The 19,650-nt window shown below is 36.1% G+C and overlaps 1 protein-coding gene across 12 annotated transcripts in view; it reads left to right on the top strand.

Moving 5' to 3' along the window:
- APC (APC regulator of Wnt signaling pathway) overlaps window positions 1-19,650 on the top strand; it is a 148,238-nt gene that overhangs the window by 49,095 nt on the left and 79,493 nt on the right. Inside the window, exon 1 of one of the 12 annotated variants that reach the window (XM_086682891.1) lies at window positions 6,052-6,185. The exons of 10 other annotated variants lie outside the window; for them this stretch is intronic. Coding sequence is in view for 1 of the 2 variants with exons in the window: in XM_086683114.1 (XP_086539240.1) it covers window positions 6,111-6,185 (75 nt within the window). In the remaining variant the exon portion in view is untranslated. Of the gene's footprint in view, window positions 1-6,051; window positions 6,186-19,650 lie in introns of those variants that run through there. One more of the 12 variants, XM_086683114.1, reaches the window with a different exon arrangement.

The raw sequence follows: 19,650 nt of genomic DNA, 5'->3' as shown, positions 1-19,650 counted from the left end.
ATAATTTTAATTCTCTTTAACTGTAACATAAGTATAATGAACCAAACATTTGTTTCAATCATTGAGGCTGTTTGTTAACATTTCCCTAGTGTGAACAATACTGAGTGTCTTTGAATATAATTCTTTGTGCATGTATCTGTATGTAGGATAATTTCTTTTAACTGGGCTTACTTCAGTATGAGCATTTTAAACATAGTATTTAAGGACTTTTGAAACTGCTGCTTATTTTCATGTATCCTTACTGACCCACAATATTATTTTAAGTTTCACCTATTGAATAAGATAGGTGAAAATGATATTCTTGCTTTTATTTCTTTGCTTCCCTAATGTAGTAGAACATTTTCTGTATATTTATTGGTTCTACATATTTTTTCTCATCTTAACTGCTAATATAGGCTTAGAGAGCTTTTTGACAGGAAGAAGTTTTTTCTTCTCTAAGCAGATGCCTCAAGCTGTATAGCACTCTAAATGAAAAGGCATTTCAAAATGGCCTCCCTCCCATAGTGCAGTGGGAACTTTGGCAGCTGAAGCTAGGAAACTGCTTCGTACTTAATCCTGGCAGCACATACTAATGCCTGGGCTTCATTCTTAGAGATTCTGATTTAATGGTGGTTGAAAACTTCTTGAAGCTCCTAAAGTGATTCTTAGTGTGCAGCCACCTAACCTTAAAAATTTGGTCCCAAGGCTGCATCGCATTTTTCCTATCTACAGGGCCCAGGGTTTTTATTTAAAGCATTCTGTTTCCTCTTAGAAAGTTATTTTGCAATAATATTCATTATTCAGTATTTGTTCTACTTTTATTCCATGAGAGAATCTGCATTGGATACCTTTGGAGATCGATCTTATTTATTTATTTTTAAATGTTTATTTATTTTGAGAGAGAGAGAGAGAGAGAGACAGCACCAGTAGGGGAGGGGCAGAGGGAGAGAGGAGAGAGAGAATCCCAGGCAGGCTTCACGCTGTCAGCACAGAGCCTGATGTGGGACTTGAACTCACGAAACCATGAGATCATGACCTGAGTCAACATCAAGAGTCAGACGCTTAACCAACTGAGCCACCCAGGCACCCCTGGAGATTAATTTTGAATCATTCCTTATACTAATATTTAATAAGTACCTATAATGCACAAAATATTGTGCTACACACCATGAAACATGCTAGATAAAATCAAGTATGGCTCTTCCCTCAAGATTATTATAGTCATGGGGCGCTTGGGTGGCTCAATCATTTAAGCAGCCAACTTCGGCTCAGGTCATGATCTCACATCTCGTGGGTTCAGGCCTCATGTCGGGCTCTGTGCTGACAGTTCAGAGACTAGAGCCTGCTTCAGATTTTGTGTCTCCCTCTTTCTCTGCCCCTCCCCTGCTTGCATTCTGTCTCTCTCAAAAATAAACAAACATTAAACAAATTTTTTTAAGATTATTATAGTCAGGAATAGGAAAGGAAATGTGCACACAAAGGTACAAAATGCGTTTGTGCCATAAAAGAGGTAGTAACAATGGAGAGAAGAGGAGGGTGAATTGATTCAAGATGGGATGGTAGATTACTTCATGGAAACGTATGTTGAAGATGAACTTTGATTTGGACCAATAGAGCAATTAGTAATCCTTTACTTGAAAAAAGTATTTGGTAGTTTATAAAATCTGTCCAAAATTACCCATTTAATCCTTAAATGGTTCTATAAAATAGTTTAATTGGACTATTATTAGGATGCAGGTTCTGAAATAAAGTTAAGCTGTAGTGTGATAGGCAGAATAATGATGTGACAAAGAGGAATTAAGGTTGCAGATGGAATAGTTGATAATGAGGTAACCTGAAAATAGGGAGATTATCGTGGATTGCTGAGGTGGACCTATTTAAGGGTCCTTGAGATGAATCTTTAAAAGTGTAAGAGGGAATGGTCTCCTGGGTGGCTCAGTCAATGAAGCATCCATCTTTGGCTGAGGTCATGGTCTCGCAGTTCATGAGTTTGAGCCCGCCTTTGGGCTCTGTGCTGACCACTCAGAGCCTGGAGCCTGCTTCAGATTCTGTGTCTCCCTCTCTCTCTGTTCATCCCCGGCTTGTTCATTCTCTCTCTCTCTCTCTCTATCTCCCTCTCTCCCTCTCTCCCTCTCTCCCTCCCTCCCTCCCTCTCTCCCTCCCTCCCTCTCCCTCTCCCTCTCTCCCTCTCCCTCTCCCTCTCCCCCTCTCCCTCTCCCTCTCTCTTTCTCTCTCAAAAATAAAGATTTAAAAAAAAATTTTTTTTAAATAATAATAAAAGTGTAAGAGGGAATTAGAACAAGAGCCAAAGAAAGAGATGATGACAACAGAAGCAAGATCAGAGTGCTGCAAATTGAAGACTCCACTGTTGCTAGCTTTGAAGATGAAGGAAGGAGGCCTTGAACCAAGGAATTTGGTCTCTAGATGCTGGAAAGGACAAGAAAACAAATTCTCCCTTAGGGCCTCCAGAAAGGAATGCAGCCCTGTAGATACCTTGATTTTAGCTTAGAATGAGACCCATTTCGGACTTCTGAACAGCAAAACTGTGAGATAATAAATTTTGTTGTTTTAAGCCATGGCCTTTGTGGTAATTTGTTATGGCAGCCATAGGAAATTTAATACAAGTAGAAGACTATCAGTGTAAGAAAACTAATGAATTGATATGCCATTCAGGGCACTCCATGATTAAACTCCAAACTGACTCAGTTCCACTGTCAGCAGTAGAAAGCCATGAAATATTCTTTGAGCAGGGGTATAAAAAACTGTTTTGGTGTTTGCCAGTTAAAGAGAAGAAAGACTGGAGGTAGAAAAACTACTTAAGCTTGTAATGTTGGTGCTAGGCAGTTTCTTTTGGAAACTTTTGCCTCTTGAGGAAGATTAAGTCTGGCTTGTAGAAGACTATGATTATATCTTCCATTTAGTTTGTACATCACTAAAAATCCCATTGCCATTGCAACAGTTCAGCTCCTTCCCAGATTCTGTGAAAAATATAGAAAATATGGGAGAAGTGATCTTCATAGCCAATAAGGCCTATGAGATTGGTCTCATTTTATTCTCTTTCACTTTGTCTTGCTATAACCCAATATAAATCTAAAGACCAGAGGTTTCTAAATGAATATCAGCTTTATTTGATGGCTTATCATCTGGAGAACTTAGATTTACACTAGCATGTGCTTTTTCAATACATAATTATTATTTTTAAAGAAACTTGATATCTTCATAGGCATAAATCTATTTCACTATAAAGTATAGAAGTCTCCCAGTAAAAAGAAAGTTAAATATTAACAAAGCATAAGAGTCCATTAAGATAACTGAAAGGAGCTCGAATTTTAACTCCTTTTATACTAGTTAATAATGTTGCCCATATTCTTATCAGTTTTTGAAGTCACAAGTCTTAAAATTAGCCCAAACATGTCTATGTTAAAATGGAATGCAATATTTAAGACATTAAAAATCCTATTCGTGGAGCTCCTGGGTGGCTTATTCGGTTAAGCATCCGACTTCGGCTCAGGTCATGATTGCACAGTCCGTGAGTTCGAGCCCCGCGTCAGGCTCTGTGCTGACAGCTCAGAGCCTGGAACCTGCTTCAGATTCTGTGTCTCCCTCTCTCTCTCTGCCCCTCCCCTGCTCATGCTCTGTCTCTCTCTGTCTCAAAAATAAATAAAAACATTAAAAAAAATTTTTTTTAATCCTATTCATTGTATTTAGTCATTAGTTTTTTTAAGCTGCAGAAGGTTCAGAAGGTTGTCTGAAATATGTGTTCATATTTATAGTATTTACTTACTAACATTTACTAAAAACAGTCAAATTTGATCATAAATGAACAGATATAAATGAACCAGATATTGAAAACCATGTTTTGTGAGTACAAACACGTTAATAGCCTTAACATACAATTTGTTGTTAGTATTTCACTTTAATCAGAACATATTTTTAGTGCAAACATATATATGTAGTGTAAATGCTAACATTTTTATTTAAATAGGGATGGCAGGAGCTGTATTCTGAGATACATGCAAACTGGTAGCACAAATTAATGTTTCACTGACCTTATTGTAAAATGTGAAGTTTTTACATTGGCTTGCTTTTAGATTTAAATTATCATGAGTATTGAACATGTAATGGTCAGAACTTTCTTCAGAATTTTGTCATTTGAATCTCTGACTTCTGCAATACATAACAGTAAAAATTTAGACAAATGTTTTGGCTACAAACTGATTTACTCAATAAGAGCTTGAATCATAGTCTGAGTCAAGAGTAATAGAATTGTTTCTTAAGATACTAAGAAGTTATTTTTAGGAGCTTCTAAAATGTATTCTTTGTTTTGAAGGGTACTTTTTCTTTCCAGAAGTTTAGGCCTTATGAGGAATTATCTATTCTGGATTTGTCACAAATACTCAATGACTGTATAAATAATTAAGTCTTGTTCAGTGAATCATGCACTTTCGGTAAGAGATTGAAAGCCTTTTGTAAAACTAAGTCATCCTGACGAAAGGGATATTTTAGATAGAATCAAATTGATTCACATGTTTCCTTTATTTCAAATATGAAGAGAAATTATTTCTAAATATATTTAAACTTTTAATATATAATTTTGTAATTACTAGTAATATGTGGTCAGTGTTCATGTGTTCATCCAACAATATTTAGAGGGTATTATTTGCCATATATATATATATATGGCATTATATATGGCATATACAGATATGGTGTGTATATATATATATATATATATTTGCTATATATGTATGTATATATACATATGTATATACATGTATGGCATTATAAGATAAAGAGAAAAATATTCAAAAGCACAAAGGAAAAAGAAATAACTCCATAACCCCACTTTCCAAGGATGACCACTGTGAACAGTGGTTGTGTGTCTATGAGCATTTTGCTGTATCTATTATTTTTCTAATTCATACAATTTTTAATAAAATGAAAATGCTCCAAATATGCTGTTTAATAGCTTGCTGCTTTTGATGCTGTTGATTTGAAAAACTAAGAAAAGATGATAGTAAATAACATTTCATTTAAAAATCTGAAGTTAAATATCCTTTGAAATATATCATGGAAATTGGTCTCCTCCCCCCATTTAAACCAAAATTTAAATCTACTTTAAATTCTTGGCAATTTGAATTTGTCCTTCGAACTTTTGAACTTCTAAAAATAAGTAATTTAAGCTTCACTTGGTTCGATTTAAATGAAATATAGAAGGGGCGCCTGGGTGGCTCAGTCGGTTGAGCGTCTGACTTCGGCTCAGGTCATGATCTCAAGGTTTGTGGGTTCAGCCCTGCATTGGGCTCTGTGCTGACAGCTCAGAGCCTGGAGCCTGCTTTGGATTCTGTGTCTCATTCTCCCTCTGCCCCTCCCCAACTTGTGCTCTGTCTCTCAAAAATACATAAAAATGTAAAAAAAAAAATTTTTTTTTTTCTAAATGAAATATAGAATTTCCACTCAGGTTAGTAGAAGCTAACAGCACTTAACTGTGTCAGGGACTGCTATAAATACTGCATCATGTATATACTTCTCCCATTTTGTAGGGGAAATTGAAACACTAAGCCTTTAAGTGACTATAGTCCACCCATCTAGTAAGTGGCAGGAGCAGATTCATTCCGGACCCTGTAACTCCATGATTGATCTCAACCACTCTATGCTGCCATCATAGCTTTTGTAGTAACTGTATTTTTAACAAATCACAAGTGACTTGTAATGTGAAGTGATTCATTGTAATATATTTAATAGAATTTTTTTTCTCTGTGCTGCAAGTAATGTAAATCTTAGCAAATGAGATGTAATTTATTATTCACCCACCTACCTCCAGCATCTCATGCTAATCATTCTGCCCTGTGAACCTCCCCCACCCCAACCTATTATGCTAGTCAGCTTCCTTGGCTTCTGTGGGTTGCCGGGGAAAGGCGCGATATGGGCGCACCCACCAGCACTAGGTGCGGGCTAGGGCTCGGTTGCCGGGCAGTGGGGCGGGGCTTGGTGCCCTACTGCGGAGTGCGGAGTGCGGGTCTGGAAACCGAGCGTGAAGCAGCTGTGTAATCCTCTGGATGCGGACCAGGGCGCTCCTCATTCCCGTCGGGGACCTGCTGATTGGCTGGGCGTGGGCTCACGTGACCGACATGTGGCTGTATTGGCGCAGCCCGCCTGGGTGTCACTGGAGACGGAATGGAGGTGCTGCTGGGCTCGGAAATGGGGTAAGTGCTGGAGCCACGATAGCCTTGCTTGCTGCGGGGGGAGGAGGACGCGGTTTTCCCTCGCACTGTCTGAAACCGGTGGCCTTTCCTTGGCACAGGGTCTATTGCCACATGCCAAGCCAGGAGGCAGGGGCGTCTCCCCCCTTCCCCCCACTGCAGCACAGGGGATGGATTTCCTGTGCTTCTGATCCTGGGTTTTTGACAGAAGAGGAAGAAGGGGGGAGGGGTAGGAGTCTTAAGGGGAGTCTGGTGAGAAAGCTGTTTTTCAAGCTAGAGGAGGTTTTGTTTTTATAATGCCTGTTGACAGAGTGCAATAACAGTATCTAAGGAAACGGGTAGAGGACAACAAAGAATGGAACATATTCATGGCGAGGAGCAAAAGCTCTAGCCCATTGAAAGGCTTTTTTTCCTCCCTGGCCACAAGGACATATGCAGTGGTAGCCAAGAGAGGGGATACAAAGCTGCTGCTGATGGCTGATGTGAATCTAGTGGACAGGGCTACTTCAGAGAGGAGGAAGGGGAGGAGGCAGATACTGCAGAGCTTGAGTGATGGTTTTGGTTGATTGGAGAAATTTTGGTCACCAAAGTGCCTGCTTTTGCAACACATCTAAATGAACAGTAGTCTCTGAATAGCGTGGCAAAAAGATACCAGCGTCTTTGTTAGTTACAAGTCGAAACGGTAGTGGCATTTTGTAGATGACTGCAGCAGTGCTCTTCTCCCTCTGTTAGACTGAAAAGACAACTGCAGAGGAGTAAGAAACCTTGCAGCAATGCTGGTGGTAGAACTCCTTTTACAAGAAGCCATAGTTTATAATTGTAAACTGAATAGGAGAAAAAAAATACTTAATTTTTTAAAGTAGGAAAAATTACCAGGCTGTGAATGTTTTGGCAGTGGGATGTATCAGACACTTGATTCTACATCATAGAAGAGATGTTCAAATTCTTTCCTTTAACGTAAATCCTATAGGAAATGTTAATAAATTATGTATGAAGCAGTGTGGCTCTTTTCCTTTGTTAGTGTAGCTTTATGCCATCAACTAGGTTGTTTGAGAATAAATCACTATAACGTGAATTACTTTATGAAAAATTAGTGATAAATTTTTCATAGGCTTAAGATTTAAGATCTGTATTAAGTAATTTTATATTACTTTTGGTTACTTTTAGATATTATTGAATAAACTCCAAAGGCAGATATTTTAAATTAAAGCACCAAGGTTTTCTTTTAGATTTATTTGTTTAGTAAAAACTCATAAGATATACTCTTGATACAGAGTGTTTTCATTGCACTTATTTTTTTCTTGCTAAAAACATGTTTTCAGATTAAATATGATTTTAAATACCTTATCTTTATGCATATTATGACAGCCAGCCTGCCACACCTCCCTACTCCCTGAACTGGATGGCATTGGCTTTGTAAAGCCCTCGAGGATCAGGGACAGTGTCTCTTAAATAGTGCTTATGTGGTAGAAAGTCTTCTGAGAACCTGTAATTTTGTTTTAGTAATTTTTTTTCAACATATTAAGGAATTGGACTTGAATAAATTAGACTATGTAAAGTTTTCACTGATAAAGTAATTTTGTTCTTTATTTAAACAATTATTTCTACTTTAAGAATTATTTGGTCATGTATATCAGGGTTAATAGTCCTTAAGATCTCTTTTTTAAATCTGATGGAAACTGCAGCTAGAATTAAAGATGTCACATTAAAGTTGCAAATGAAATTTACTAGCTAATACCAGTCATTTCTTTGAACCTCAGTTAGCATAGTCTTTGGGAGTTTATGATTATCTTATTTTACTATTTAAATACCTCGGTGTAGCATTATTTTCATTTTAAAGTGTTAAGAGTATTCTTAACTATGTTGTGACTTTATCCAAGGTCATGTATTGTAAAAGGATATAAAGGGCATAGGTCTATAAAATATTTCATAATATCTCTTACTACATAATATACAGAATAGTATGTCATAGAAATTATTTGAAAAGTAATATGTCATTGACAAATTATTCATTAAATGAAAAATAAATCTTACTTGGTTTTGAGTTTCTAACCATGATAGAAGAATGCTTTGTAAAATATCTGCTAGCTAAGCAAATGGAGAGACAGCAGTTTTCATAATGACATTCATAACATCCTTTTTTTTTTAAAAGAGCATCTCATTAATCATATGCACACTTTTAAATAGAATAACATTAAATTTTAGTACTTTCTGGAATTAAATAAATAACTAAATTAAGAAAAGTTGATTTCTTTCCTCTTGTGGTGTGAAATACCTAACATAAGACTGAACTGTTGATTTTTGTGGTCTTTGAAATTGAACTTTAAGGAATTCAAAAGTTAAATATTCATAAATATGCCCGAGAACTGAATCAAAAGCTATTTATTGACGCTGTGTGGATTTTTGTCCTATCATTTTTCTCTATTTTTTAGTGTCATTAATTACACATAATTTAACCAGTCTTTTTATATTAAATGTTATTCTTAATTTTGACCTTCCCCCTTCCTGCTCCCCTCCCTTCCTTCCTTCCTTCTTTCCTTCCTTCTTTCCTTCCTTCCTTCCTTCCTTCCTTTCTTTCTTTCTTTCTTTCTTTCTTTCTTTTCTTTTCTTTCTTTTCTTTCTTTTCTTTCTTTCCAATCTGAGTGGAATATTACTTAGCCCACAAGATGAGATAGAGCACTTTGATATAGAGAAGATGAATAGTACTCAAGGGAGTACATTCACTACATATTTGAGTACCTACTAAAATGCCAGACCTGTAAAATGTATTGGAGAATCAAATAAAACATGGAAACTTACCTCCAAAAAAGAGAACTAAGTGAAATGTCATTGCTAGTTAAAGACTGATTGCTTTGGCTACTCCTAGGATCTTTAAGGGTTTATATCACCTAAAGTATCTTCTAATTTAGAGAAATTGGTAGTTTGCGATTTGAAACACCATGCTTTATAAAATCTGATTGGAATCACAGATGATTCTGAAAAGTGAATTACTTTCCAATATTAAGTGTCTTGACTATAAAGTGAGAAGTTTGGATGAAATGATTTCTAGATCTTCTAGTTCTAATAGTCAATAATCTATGGTTCTTGATTTCTGTCGGGTCAGCTTCTAGAAGGAAAGGTACACCAGCTCTTATTTTGGTATAGGTGGCTTCTCACATATTATGTAAAGGATACGTTCTCAAAAATTATTTTTTGTAAATCAAATCATGACATCATCAATCCATATAGGGCAAGCCTTATCCCCTTTATTCCCACACCCTACACCCACTCCCTTTTTACGCACTCATTCAAATGTGTTCTTAAACATGCATCAGTTCTTGTGAAATAGTTAGCATGTGTCGTAACTCCCTAACTTTTTAAGGCTGAATAATATTATATGTATACCACATTTTGTGTATCCATTCATCTGTGGGTGGACTCAGTTTTCTTCCATCTTCAGGTATTGTGAATAATGTTGCTGGGAAGGTGGGTGTACAAATAATCTCTGAGTCCCTGCTTTCATTCCTTTGGGGTATGTACCCAAATTTGTTTTTTAATTTACATAATTTTTGAACATTTTTAATTCAATACTGTTTTTAAGATCTACATATCTTATTTTATGTCTGTGTAGTTTTTTGTGCTAACTCTTCTGTATAGTGTTATGTAGTATCTATCATTAGTCCTCTGGGAGGGTCCTAGGTTTTTTCCAAATCTCTTTTTACCACACACACTGCTACATTGTACATCCTACTACATGACTCTTTATAGACTATGTTAGTTTCATACTGCATAAAAAGTTACTGCAAATCTTAATGGCTTAAACAGCAAATATTTATTATTTTAGAGTTTCTGTGGAGCAGAAATTCAAAGTGTAGTCTGGCTTACAATCTCATGAAGTTGCGGTCAAGATGTCAGCCAGGGCTACAGTCATCTGAAGGTTTGACTCAACTGGAGAATCCACTTCCAAGATGGATCTCACATAGCCTGTTTCTCTTGACTTTTGGCAAGAGGCCTCAGTTCTTTGCCATAGGCCTCTCCATGGAGCAGCTTGAGTATCTTCTTGACAGGGCAGCTTGGCTTTTTCCCTTGATCCCAGAAAGAAAGATCAAGAAGTAAGCCATCTAAGACATAGTTTCAAAAGTCACACCGCTACCATATTTTCTTTATTAGAAGTGAGTCATTAAGTCTAGCTCACACAAGGGAAGATAAATTAAGCTCTACCTTTTGAAGGAATAGGGTCAAAGAAATTGTAGATATGTTTTAAACTACATGGCCAATGAGAAATTTCAGTGGAATTTATTCCTAGGAGAGGGATCTCTGGATCATAGGGCATTTTTTCCTATTGCTGTTGTAACAAATTACCACAAATTTGGTGGTTTGAGACCACACATTTATTATCTTACAGCCCTAGAGGACAGAAGTCTAAAATGGTTTTCACTGGTTCAAAATTAAAATAGCAGCAGTACTGCATTTCTTCCAGAGGCTACAGGGGAGAATCGATTTCCTTTTTTTCTAGCTTCTAGGGGCCACCTCTATTGGCTTGTAGCCCCTTCTTCTGTCTTCATTGTCAGCAGCATATTAAATCTCTCTCTGACTCTGACCCTTTGTTTCTGTTGTCACATATGCTTTTCTGACTCTGACCCTTCTGTCCCCTTAGAAGAGCCCTTGTGATTACCTTAGGTCCACCTATATAATTCAGGAAAATCTCCCCATGTCAAGATCCTTAACTTAATCATATCAAAGTCCCTTAAGCTATGTAAAGTAACACGTTCATGGGTTTCAGGGATTAGGATGTGGACATCTTCTTGGGGCCATTGTTCTGTCTACTGTAGGCATATATACACACAGTTCTTTATTTTTTTTTAAGCTGAAGTTTTGTAGTTTTTTTTTTTTTAAGTTAGTTATACTTTTGGGAATGAAGGTTACTTTTTTAGGTAAATTCAGATTTTCGAGTACCAGATTTGTTTAAAGTATAGGGTATAATGTCACTCATATGGTAAATAAACATAACATTGAAGAGTATTGAAATAATATTCCACCAACTACTTTTAGATTTTTGGTTTTATTATCACTTAATCTAGGTCAGTATATCACCTACTTCTGATATGGTTTATAATAGAAACGTTAAAGCAACATGGCCTCCTACCTTTTAGGCTTGTTATCATACCATTTCTGTAGCTACTCTTTCCAAACCTCTTCTTCCTCACAGTATGAAGTCACCCAACCACAATGTGGTTCCAGACCATATTTATGCTCTTACTTCCCTCTTTTCCCTGATGCCTCTACACTGGATTTCAGCTAAATTAAATTGCTATCTATTTTCCCAAATATACATCATTTTTCTAACCTCTGAACTTTGATCATGCTGTTCCTTTTTCTGAAATACTAACCTCTTACCTTTATGTTTGTTACTATTTATGCCATCTTTCAAGTCCCTTCTTAAATGGCTTTTGCATTCTCAATGTTTTTCCTAATTTTCTCAGCAAGGTATTACTTCCATAGCATTCTATCAAATGTTTTTTAATACAAATTTGTATTTTTTTTTTTTTTTGAGAGAGAGAAGGCGTGGAAGGGGGGTGCAAAGGGAGAGGGAGAGAGAATCTTACGCAGGCTCCATGCTCAGCATGGAGTCGGATGCAGGTTCTCAATATCATGATCATGATGTTATGACCTGAGCCAAAATCAAAAGTTAGATGCTCAACCACCTGAGCCACACAGGAGCCCTATATTTGCCCTCGGATTGTAAATAGTTTGCATCTTAGCCTGGTTCCCCTGTAGGTCAGAATCTTGTGACAAGGCCCTGGATGAAGTACTTTTTTTAGGAAGTGATTCTGGGAATAGAGGGCTAGAAAGAGTTAAGTGAAAAGGGACAGCCAGAATAAGTATAGGTTCTCAAGTCAGTTGTCACTTTGGAAAACGGTGGCTTGATCTGTTAGGACTTTCTGAGGAACCACATAGAATTAATTATCCAACCATAAAAAGAGTATATATACTAGCTTCCATTCCCCTTTAGTTAAGGATTGCCCCATCAAACATTCATTCTTTTATCGGTTGTACATGCATGAATGTCGGGGACCCATGCTGGGGTGTCTCTAGGACAGAAAGCAAGAGATACCCGGTATAGCTAATGTACAGTCAGTTTACATCTGAAGTTAAAGGCAACCAAGAGAATGTAAGGTGGTACACAAACATCTGATACATTTGTATACTCACCTGATTTACCCATGCTGCTAGAATATTACTCCTTTGCTAGATAATAAGATACTTGAGAATAAGGAATGTTTCAACTTATCTTTCCCCTTGCATTGGTCTCATAAGGCTCTTGTGACAGAGTACCACAGACTAGCGGCTTAAAACTGTAGAAATCTATTTCTTTACAGTTCTGGAAACTAGAAATCCGAAATCAAGGTGTCATCAAGATTGGTTCCTTCCTGGAGATACTAAGGGAGAATCTATTCCGTGTCTCTCTCCCTAGCTCCTGGTGGTTGCTGGCAGTCTTTGGCATTCCTTTGCTTGCAGCTGCCAGTTTTTGCCTCCATTGCCTCCACTGGAGCAAACTCCAGTTTTTGCCTCCATTGTTACATGGCATTTTCCCTCTGTCTTGGTGATTCCATCTCTTCACTTGGTCTTGTTTTAAGGATACCAGTCATTGGATTCAGGGCCCACCTTAATTTGTTAAGACCTTATCTTAACTTGATTACATGTGCAAAGACCTGCTTCCAAATAAGGTCACTTTTCAGAGATACTAGGGGCTAGCTACCTGTGATTCAATGTATCTTTTTGGAGAACACATTTCAACCTAACAAAATCTCTATATAATATTTGTATGGTGTCTTGTGAATAGTAAATTGTCAAATGTTTGTTGATTTCAATTGTATAGCCATAGAGACAAATCCATCATCTTACTATTTAACAAAAATTTTTTTAATGTTTATATATTATTGAGAGAGAGAGACAGAGAGAGAGAACGCATGTGCCCGTGAGTGGGGGAAGGGAAGACAGAGAGGGAGACACAGAATCCAAAGCAGGCTCCAGGCTCTGAGCTGTCAGCACAGAGCCCGACAGGGGGCTTGACATCACAAACCACGAGATCATGACCCGAGCCAAAGTTGGACATCTAACCAACTGAGCCACCCAGGCGCCCCCATCATCTTACTATTTTAATGGAAAAGTCATCTTAGACATTCTTTGAACTTGTATCCTCTTTTTCTCTTCCTTGCTCTCCGTGGCTGATAAAGCACTGCTTCAGTTTATTCCTGCTTGTTATTTGTCTTTTTGTGGCTGTCACAGAATAAAGCATTTGGGAATTAACAAAAGCTAAGTATTCGAGAGGTGGCTGGGTGGCTCAGTCAGTTGAATGTCTGACTCTTATTTTGGCTCAGGTCGTGATCTTGTGGTCCTGAGATTGAACCCCGCATCAAGCTCTGCACTGAGCATGGAGTCTGCTTACGATTCTCTGTCACTCTCCTTCTGCCCCTCTCCCCCGTTCATGCTCTCTCTCTCTCTCTCTCTCTCTCCTAAAAACAACAAAATCTGTCTAAGTGTTCAATAATAAACTTTGTCTTAAAGGTGGAGAAAACAAAATTCATCAAAAACTCAGCAGCAGCAGAAAGACTCATTATTGGCTGGAGAGGACAGGAAGATTTTATGTTAAGGCAACAGAACTATGCCTTAAACGATGGAGATACTGCAAAGCAGAGGAAAAAAGGAAGGGACATTCAAAAAGGAGACAAATTGTGAACAAAAGTACAAAATAGTCTACACAGGATAATGAGGAGGGATTTGAGAAGGGTTATATTGAGACCTAGTAGAACATAAGTTTGGAAGTTTGGTAGACTTAACCGATATAACAGGTCATGAAAACCACATAAAGATAGTATTATATGGTCTTTAAAAGCATGAGCATTAGAAACAGGAGTTTGAAATCTGGCTTAGCAACTTGATTTGTGTTTTTATGAAAATTATTTAGCATTTTGAAGTCCCATCCCTTAACTGTAAAATGGTGAGTGATAGCTACCTTACAGTTTTGAAGATTAAATGAGATATATATGTAGGGCACTTGTACTACATAGTGTATTTTAAGTATGCAATAAATGGTAGACTTTATAAATTTCACATACCAAATACACAGAAAAGCACATATAAAGGATTTAAGTGATAGAACTTTTTACACTTTTTCCTTTTTTAAAACTTCAGTGGGTTATTTCTGAAAATTAATCATGTTCTTGGCCACAAGGCAAACCTTAAAAAATTCTGAATAGTAGCAGTTTTGAGGGCAACAGTCTCCAGTCTAATAAATAATCAGTTAGTGGCAATAAAAAAATGACTCAAGTCATTTTATACACTTAATAATTGAGAAAGATCTAGTTTCCCCCTAGATCAAAGAGGAAATCTATTGAAGTTATGAATTGTCAAGAAATAAAAAGGAAAACACTTTATACTAAAACCTATGGGACATAGCCAAGCTTACACTGAGAAGAAAATTAATACCCTTAAGTACTTATATTATTAAGATAGAAATTGATAAACGAACATGTAAATAGAGTAAGGAAATAAATGAATTAATATTCAGTTTAAATAACAAGAACAAAATAAATCAGTTGGAATTAATGTAATTAGTTAAGGATAAATACAGAAATGAATAAAGTAATAAAGTTGTAGAAAGGATATATAACACCAAAAGTTAATTTTTTTGGTAAAGATCAATAAAACAGATGAAACACTACCAAGTCTGATTAAGAAAACAAAGGACCAAAAGAGCACAAATAAGAAAAGTGGCAAATTTTTAAATGAGAGAACATATACAACTCTGTGGTAATCCATTTGAAAAGCTAGAAGAAATAATTTACTGGTGAACTATTAATGAATCAAATAATAAAAACTTAAAAGGAAAATGCCTAAAAATTATTTACTGAAATCTTAAGAGCAAGACTATAAAATGGTGAAACACTAAACCATTCCTATTAAAATCAGGGATAAGATCACTATTCAACGTTATTTTGAAGTTTCAAGCTAACAAGATAAGGAATGTGTAAATACTGGGAAAGAAGAGACAAAAATTATCTTTACTTATAACTTATATAATTATACCCAGAAAATACATAAGAAAAACTATTAGAACTCATGGGATAATTTGAGAAGGTGGGTGCGTAAGGGATATGTATTAAATAAAATCAGTAGTTCTTACCGGTATTAGCAGTATCTGGCATGGAATGGTGTTTATTCGCGGCAAATAAAACAACAACAAAAAACCAAATAAATTTGATAGAAAAGGCATAGGAACGTTTCTTGAAAAAAAAACTAGAAAATTTGATTGAAGGACTTGAATTATTCATGACAGAGAGAAGTTAGATTTAGTATCATAGAAATGTAATCTGCCTCAAATTAATAGAAATGTAATGCAATAACACTTCTAAGTATACATGAGAGTTTAGCAAATGATAAGAAATAACATTTCTGTTCAGTGGAAAGGAAATGTTTTATTTAATAAATAGTGCTGATATAATTGGTTCTCCATATGGGAGACAATAAAGTACTATATCATACCATATATAAAAACAGCAATTCTATATGAATTAAAAACCTTAAAGTAAAAATAGAGTTTCTCATGCCAGCTAGTAAATTAATCACTGGCATTTATCACCTCTTTCTCCTAAGACCCCATTTAAGGGATAGTAAAAAAAAAGTTTTTTTTAAGGTATGTACTTATAATGCCATAGAGTGAGAGGGAACCAAATAGAGATTGCAGCAAATTTCTGGAAGATGAAGAAATCATGGAAATTAAAAATGATTGCTAAAAATTAATCGAGGACCTTAAGACTTCTTAGTTCTCTGTTGTTTCCAGCATAGCAGGTTGTTTCCTGTTATTTAAAAGTGAAATACTAGGGGCGCCTGGGTGGCGCAGTCGGTTAAGCGTCCGACTTCAGCCAGGTCACGATCTCGCGGTCTGTGAGTTCGAGCCCCGCGTCGGGCTCTGGGCTGATGGCTCAGAGCCTGGAGCCTGTTTCCGATTCTGTGTCTCCCTCTCTCTCTGCCCCTCCCCCATTCATGCTCTGTCTCTCTCTGTCCCAAAAATAAATAAACGTTGGAAAAAAAAAAATTTTTTTAAAAATAAATAAATAAATAAAAGTGAAATACTAATCTTGAGAATTTTTCAGTAGCCTTTGAAACTATCTGGGCTACCTTGGGGTGTTTAAATACCTGAAATTATCTGGGCTACCTTGGGGTGTTTAAATACCAGAATTGGAAATTCATGTTCTGGGCCAGGTGTCAGCAAACTGCCATTGTCTTTGTAAAATAAGTTTTATTGGAACATGGTCATGCCCATTTATTTAGGTATTATCTGTGGCTGCTTTTGTGTTAAAACAAAAAGGAGATTGTGACAGAAATCTTAGGGCTCACAAAGCCTTTTCAGAAAATATTTGCCAATTCAGGTAATTTTGGTGGCCATCTTGGAGCTTGTCCTTACTGGGAATAGGCTTGGATAGACTCCAGCCAAAGTAAGTAGGCATATACAGAATGCAAGGAAAGGAAGGATTGAGCAAAGAATATAGCAGATAGGAAACTGAATATCATCACCTATTGGGTCTTAGTAGAGAATAGGAAGAGAAGTAGAATGGAAGATAAGGACCTGCATTGGTTGTTAAATAAAGAGAAAAGAATTGGGTGCCAGGGTGACTCAGCCGGTTGAGTGTCCGACTTTTTATTTCCGCTCAGGACATGACCCCAGGGTTGTGGGATTGAGCACGCTCGGTTCTGCACTGAGCATGGAGCCTACTTAAGATTCTCTCTCTTCCTCTGCTCCTCTTCCCTGCTCATGTGTTCTCTCTCTCTGTCTCTGTGTCTAAAATTTTAAAAAAAATTTTTTTTAAAGAAGAAGAATTAAAAATAGGTGAGGATTCTGCTTGGAATTAAAACTTTTTTTTTTTTTAGGTGGGAGGGAGGGGAGGGTGGATGATGGGTATTGAGGAGGGCACCTTTTGGGATGAGCACTGGGTGTTGTATGGAAACCAATTTGACAATAAATTTCATATTTAAAAAAAAACTTTTTTGGTATAATGATTTTTGTATCTGACAAACTTCTTAAATTTTCATAATTTAAAATTTTTATCCTTTGTTAATGCCTCTCCATTATTCTTTCAAAAAAATTTACTGTGGTAATTAGTAAGTAGGACTTCAAGGATTGTGTTGAATGAAAGTGGTAATAATAGACATCCTTATCTTATTCTTCATTTTAAAAAGAATGCCCCTAACATTTCACTGTTAAAAATGTTTAGCTTTTGCCAGGTTCATTATGTTTCCAGTTTATTAAGAGGTTTTTTTCTTGCATAGCTAATGACTTTTATCAAATGATTTTTGTCTATTGAGATGATCATATGATTTTTCTTATATAATATTTTAATGTAGTGAATGACACATAAATGATATAATGTTAAAGTATCCTTTGATTCATAGGATAACCCAGCCTGATTCTGCTATAGTTTCTTTACTGTATACCAATATATTCTGCTTCCTGATACTTTGTTCAGGATTTTTGTATTAATATTCATGATAATATTAGCCATAATTATTTTTCCACTACCTTTGACTTTTATATCATAATTGTATTGGCCTGATAGAATGCATGTTAACTATTATTTCTATTCCTGGGAAAGTTTTATAAAGTTGGAGTGATTTGTTTCTTAAATGTTTGGTAGAAAGTGTATGTAAAACTGTTTGGATCTGGTGTTTTTTTGTGTTGGGAAGAGAAGGAGAAAATATTTACTGCTCCAATTTTTCAATAGTTATAGAACTATTAAGGTTTTCTATTTCTTCTTAAATCAGCAACCCCCTTCCAAATTTTGTTCATATTCTTTATTTGGTCTCTTCTCTCTGTCTAATCATATTTAGCCTTTTCAGAGAACCAACCTTTTGCTTTAATCTTCAAACTCTACTAAAAGGTATCAAAGAAGGCTTCTCAGCAGACCTCAGACCTTTTTTTTTCTAGAGACAATGACTATATTTTTGTATATCCTTTCGGTGACATTTTTTATGCTTACACAGTCCTTTTAATATAACAGGATGGACCATATGAGATGCAATGACCTGCACTCTTTTGGGGTTTGGGGGGGGGTTGCCTTTTTTTTCTTAACATCAACTTCATTCTTTTTAATGCCAGTGTAGTATTCCACTGCACAGTTGTATCCTATTTATTTAAAAGTAGTTATGCTTTTATACCAAATAAAAACTCCCACTTGCTTGAAGTAACATACCTGATCTTTTACTCCTACTCTACAGACATCATCAGAGAACTCCAAAAGAGGGTGTATTCCATTTAAATATCTTTAATTAAAAAACAAAACTGTTTCCATAATTTAAGTGCAATATAATGTTCTTAAACATTTAAATCTCTGTTCCTTCTCCGATTCATATTAGTGTGTAATATGAGTAGTAGATGCGATTTTATCTATTTTCTTATGGCTGTCCTTTTGCCCAGTGCCCATATTTAAAGCCCAACTTTTCACATGTATTTGAAATGCTACCTTCATTATGACTAAATTTACATGTATTTACTTATGGATGTGTGTGTGCGTGTGTGTGTGTGTGTGTGTGTGTGTGTGTGTGTGTGTGTGTGTGTTCCCATGGTTGACCTATTCAAATGATGATATCCTAAGTTTTAAAAACTTTTTTAAAAACTTTTTAAAATAAGGTTATTTATTTTTGAGAGAGAGAACGAGTTGGGGAGAGGCAGAGAGAGAGAGAGAGAGAGAGACACAGAATCTGAAGCAGGCAGGCTCTGAGCTGTCAGCATGGACCCTGACACAGGGCTTGAACCCCAACCTGTGAGACCATGACCTGAGCCAAAGTCGGGCGCCCAACCAACTGAGCCACCCAAGCACCCCCAAAAATGACTTTGGACTTAAAAAAGAGTTGGAAAAATAGTATAGTAATTTCCTGTATACCCTTCACTCAACTTCCCAGCTTCCCACAATGTTAACATCTTACATATTCACAGTACAAGTATCAGGACTAAAAAATGAACGTATTGGTACAATGTAGTTAACTGTATACTTTTTTTATTTATAAAGGCTTTGTACAATATTTTAATATGTGGTAGTTCTAGTCCTTCTCTTCTCTTTTCATATTTTCCCTTTTTTGCTTATTTTTCCAAATGTCTAGCTACAGAAAACAAAATGAAAACAAACCTTATGTAGCATTTTTACTGGGACTGTATAAGATTTATAAATTGAGTTGGGGGAAATGACATCTTCATGATACTGAATCTTTATGTACATGAACAAGGTGTGTTTATATTTCCTCATATATGTTTTGGACTCTTTGTTTAGTTTATGCCTAAGTATTTTATACTCCTAAAAATTAGAAATAGGGACCTTTCCTTCCATTTCATCTTCTCTCTGATTTCTCTTTGCACATAAAAAGGAAAGATTTCTGTATGTTTTGGACTATGCTAAATACCTCAGTTACCTTATAGTAATATTTAGTTGATTCT

The sequence above is a fragment of the Puma concolor genome, chromosome A1, assembly GCF_028749965.1.
Source record: "Puma concolor isolate L17-30 chromosome A1, mPumCon1.1.hap2, whole genome shotgun sequence".
Classification (NCBI taxonomy): domain Eukaryota; kingdom Metazoa; phylum Chordata; class Mammalia; order Carnivora; family Felidae; genus Puma; species Puma concolor.
This window is presented reverse-complemented; position numbering and strand designations above follow the sequence as displayed.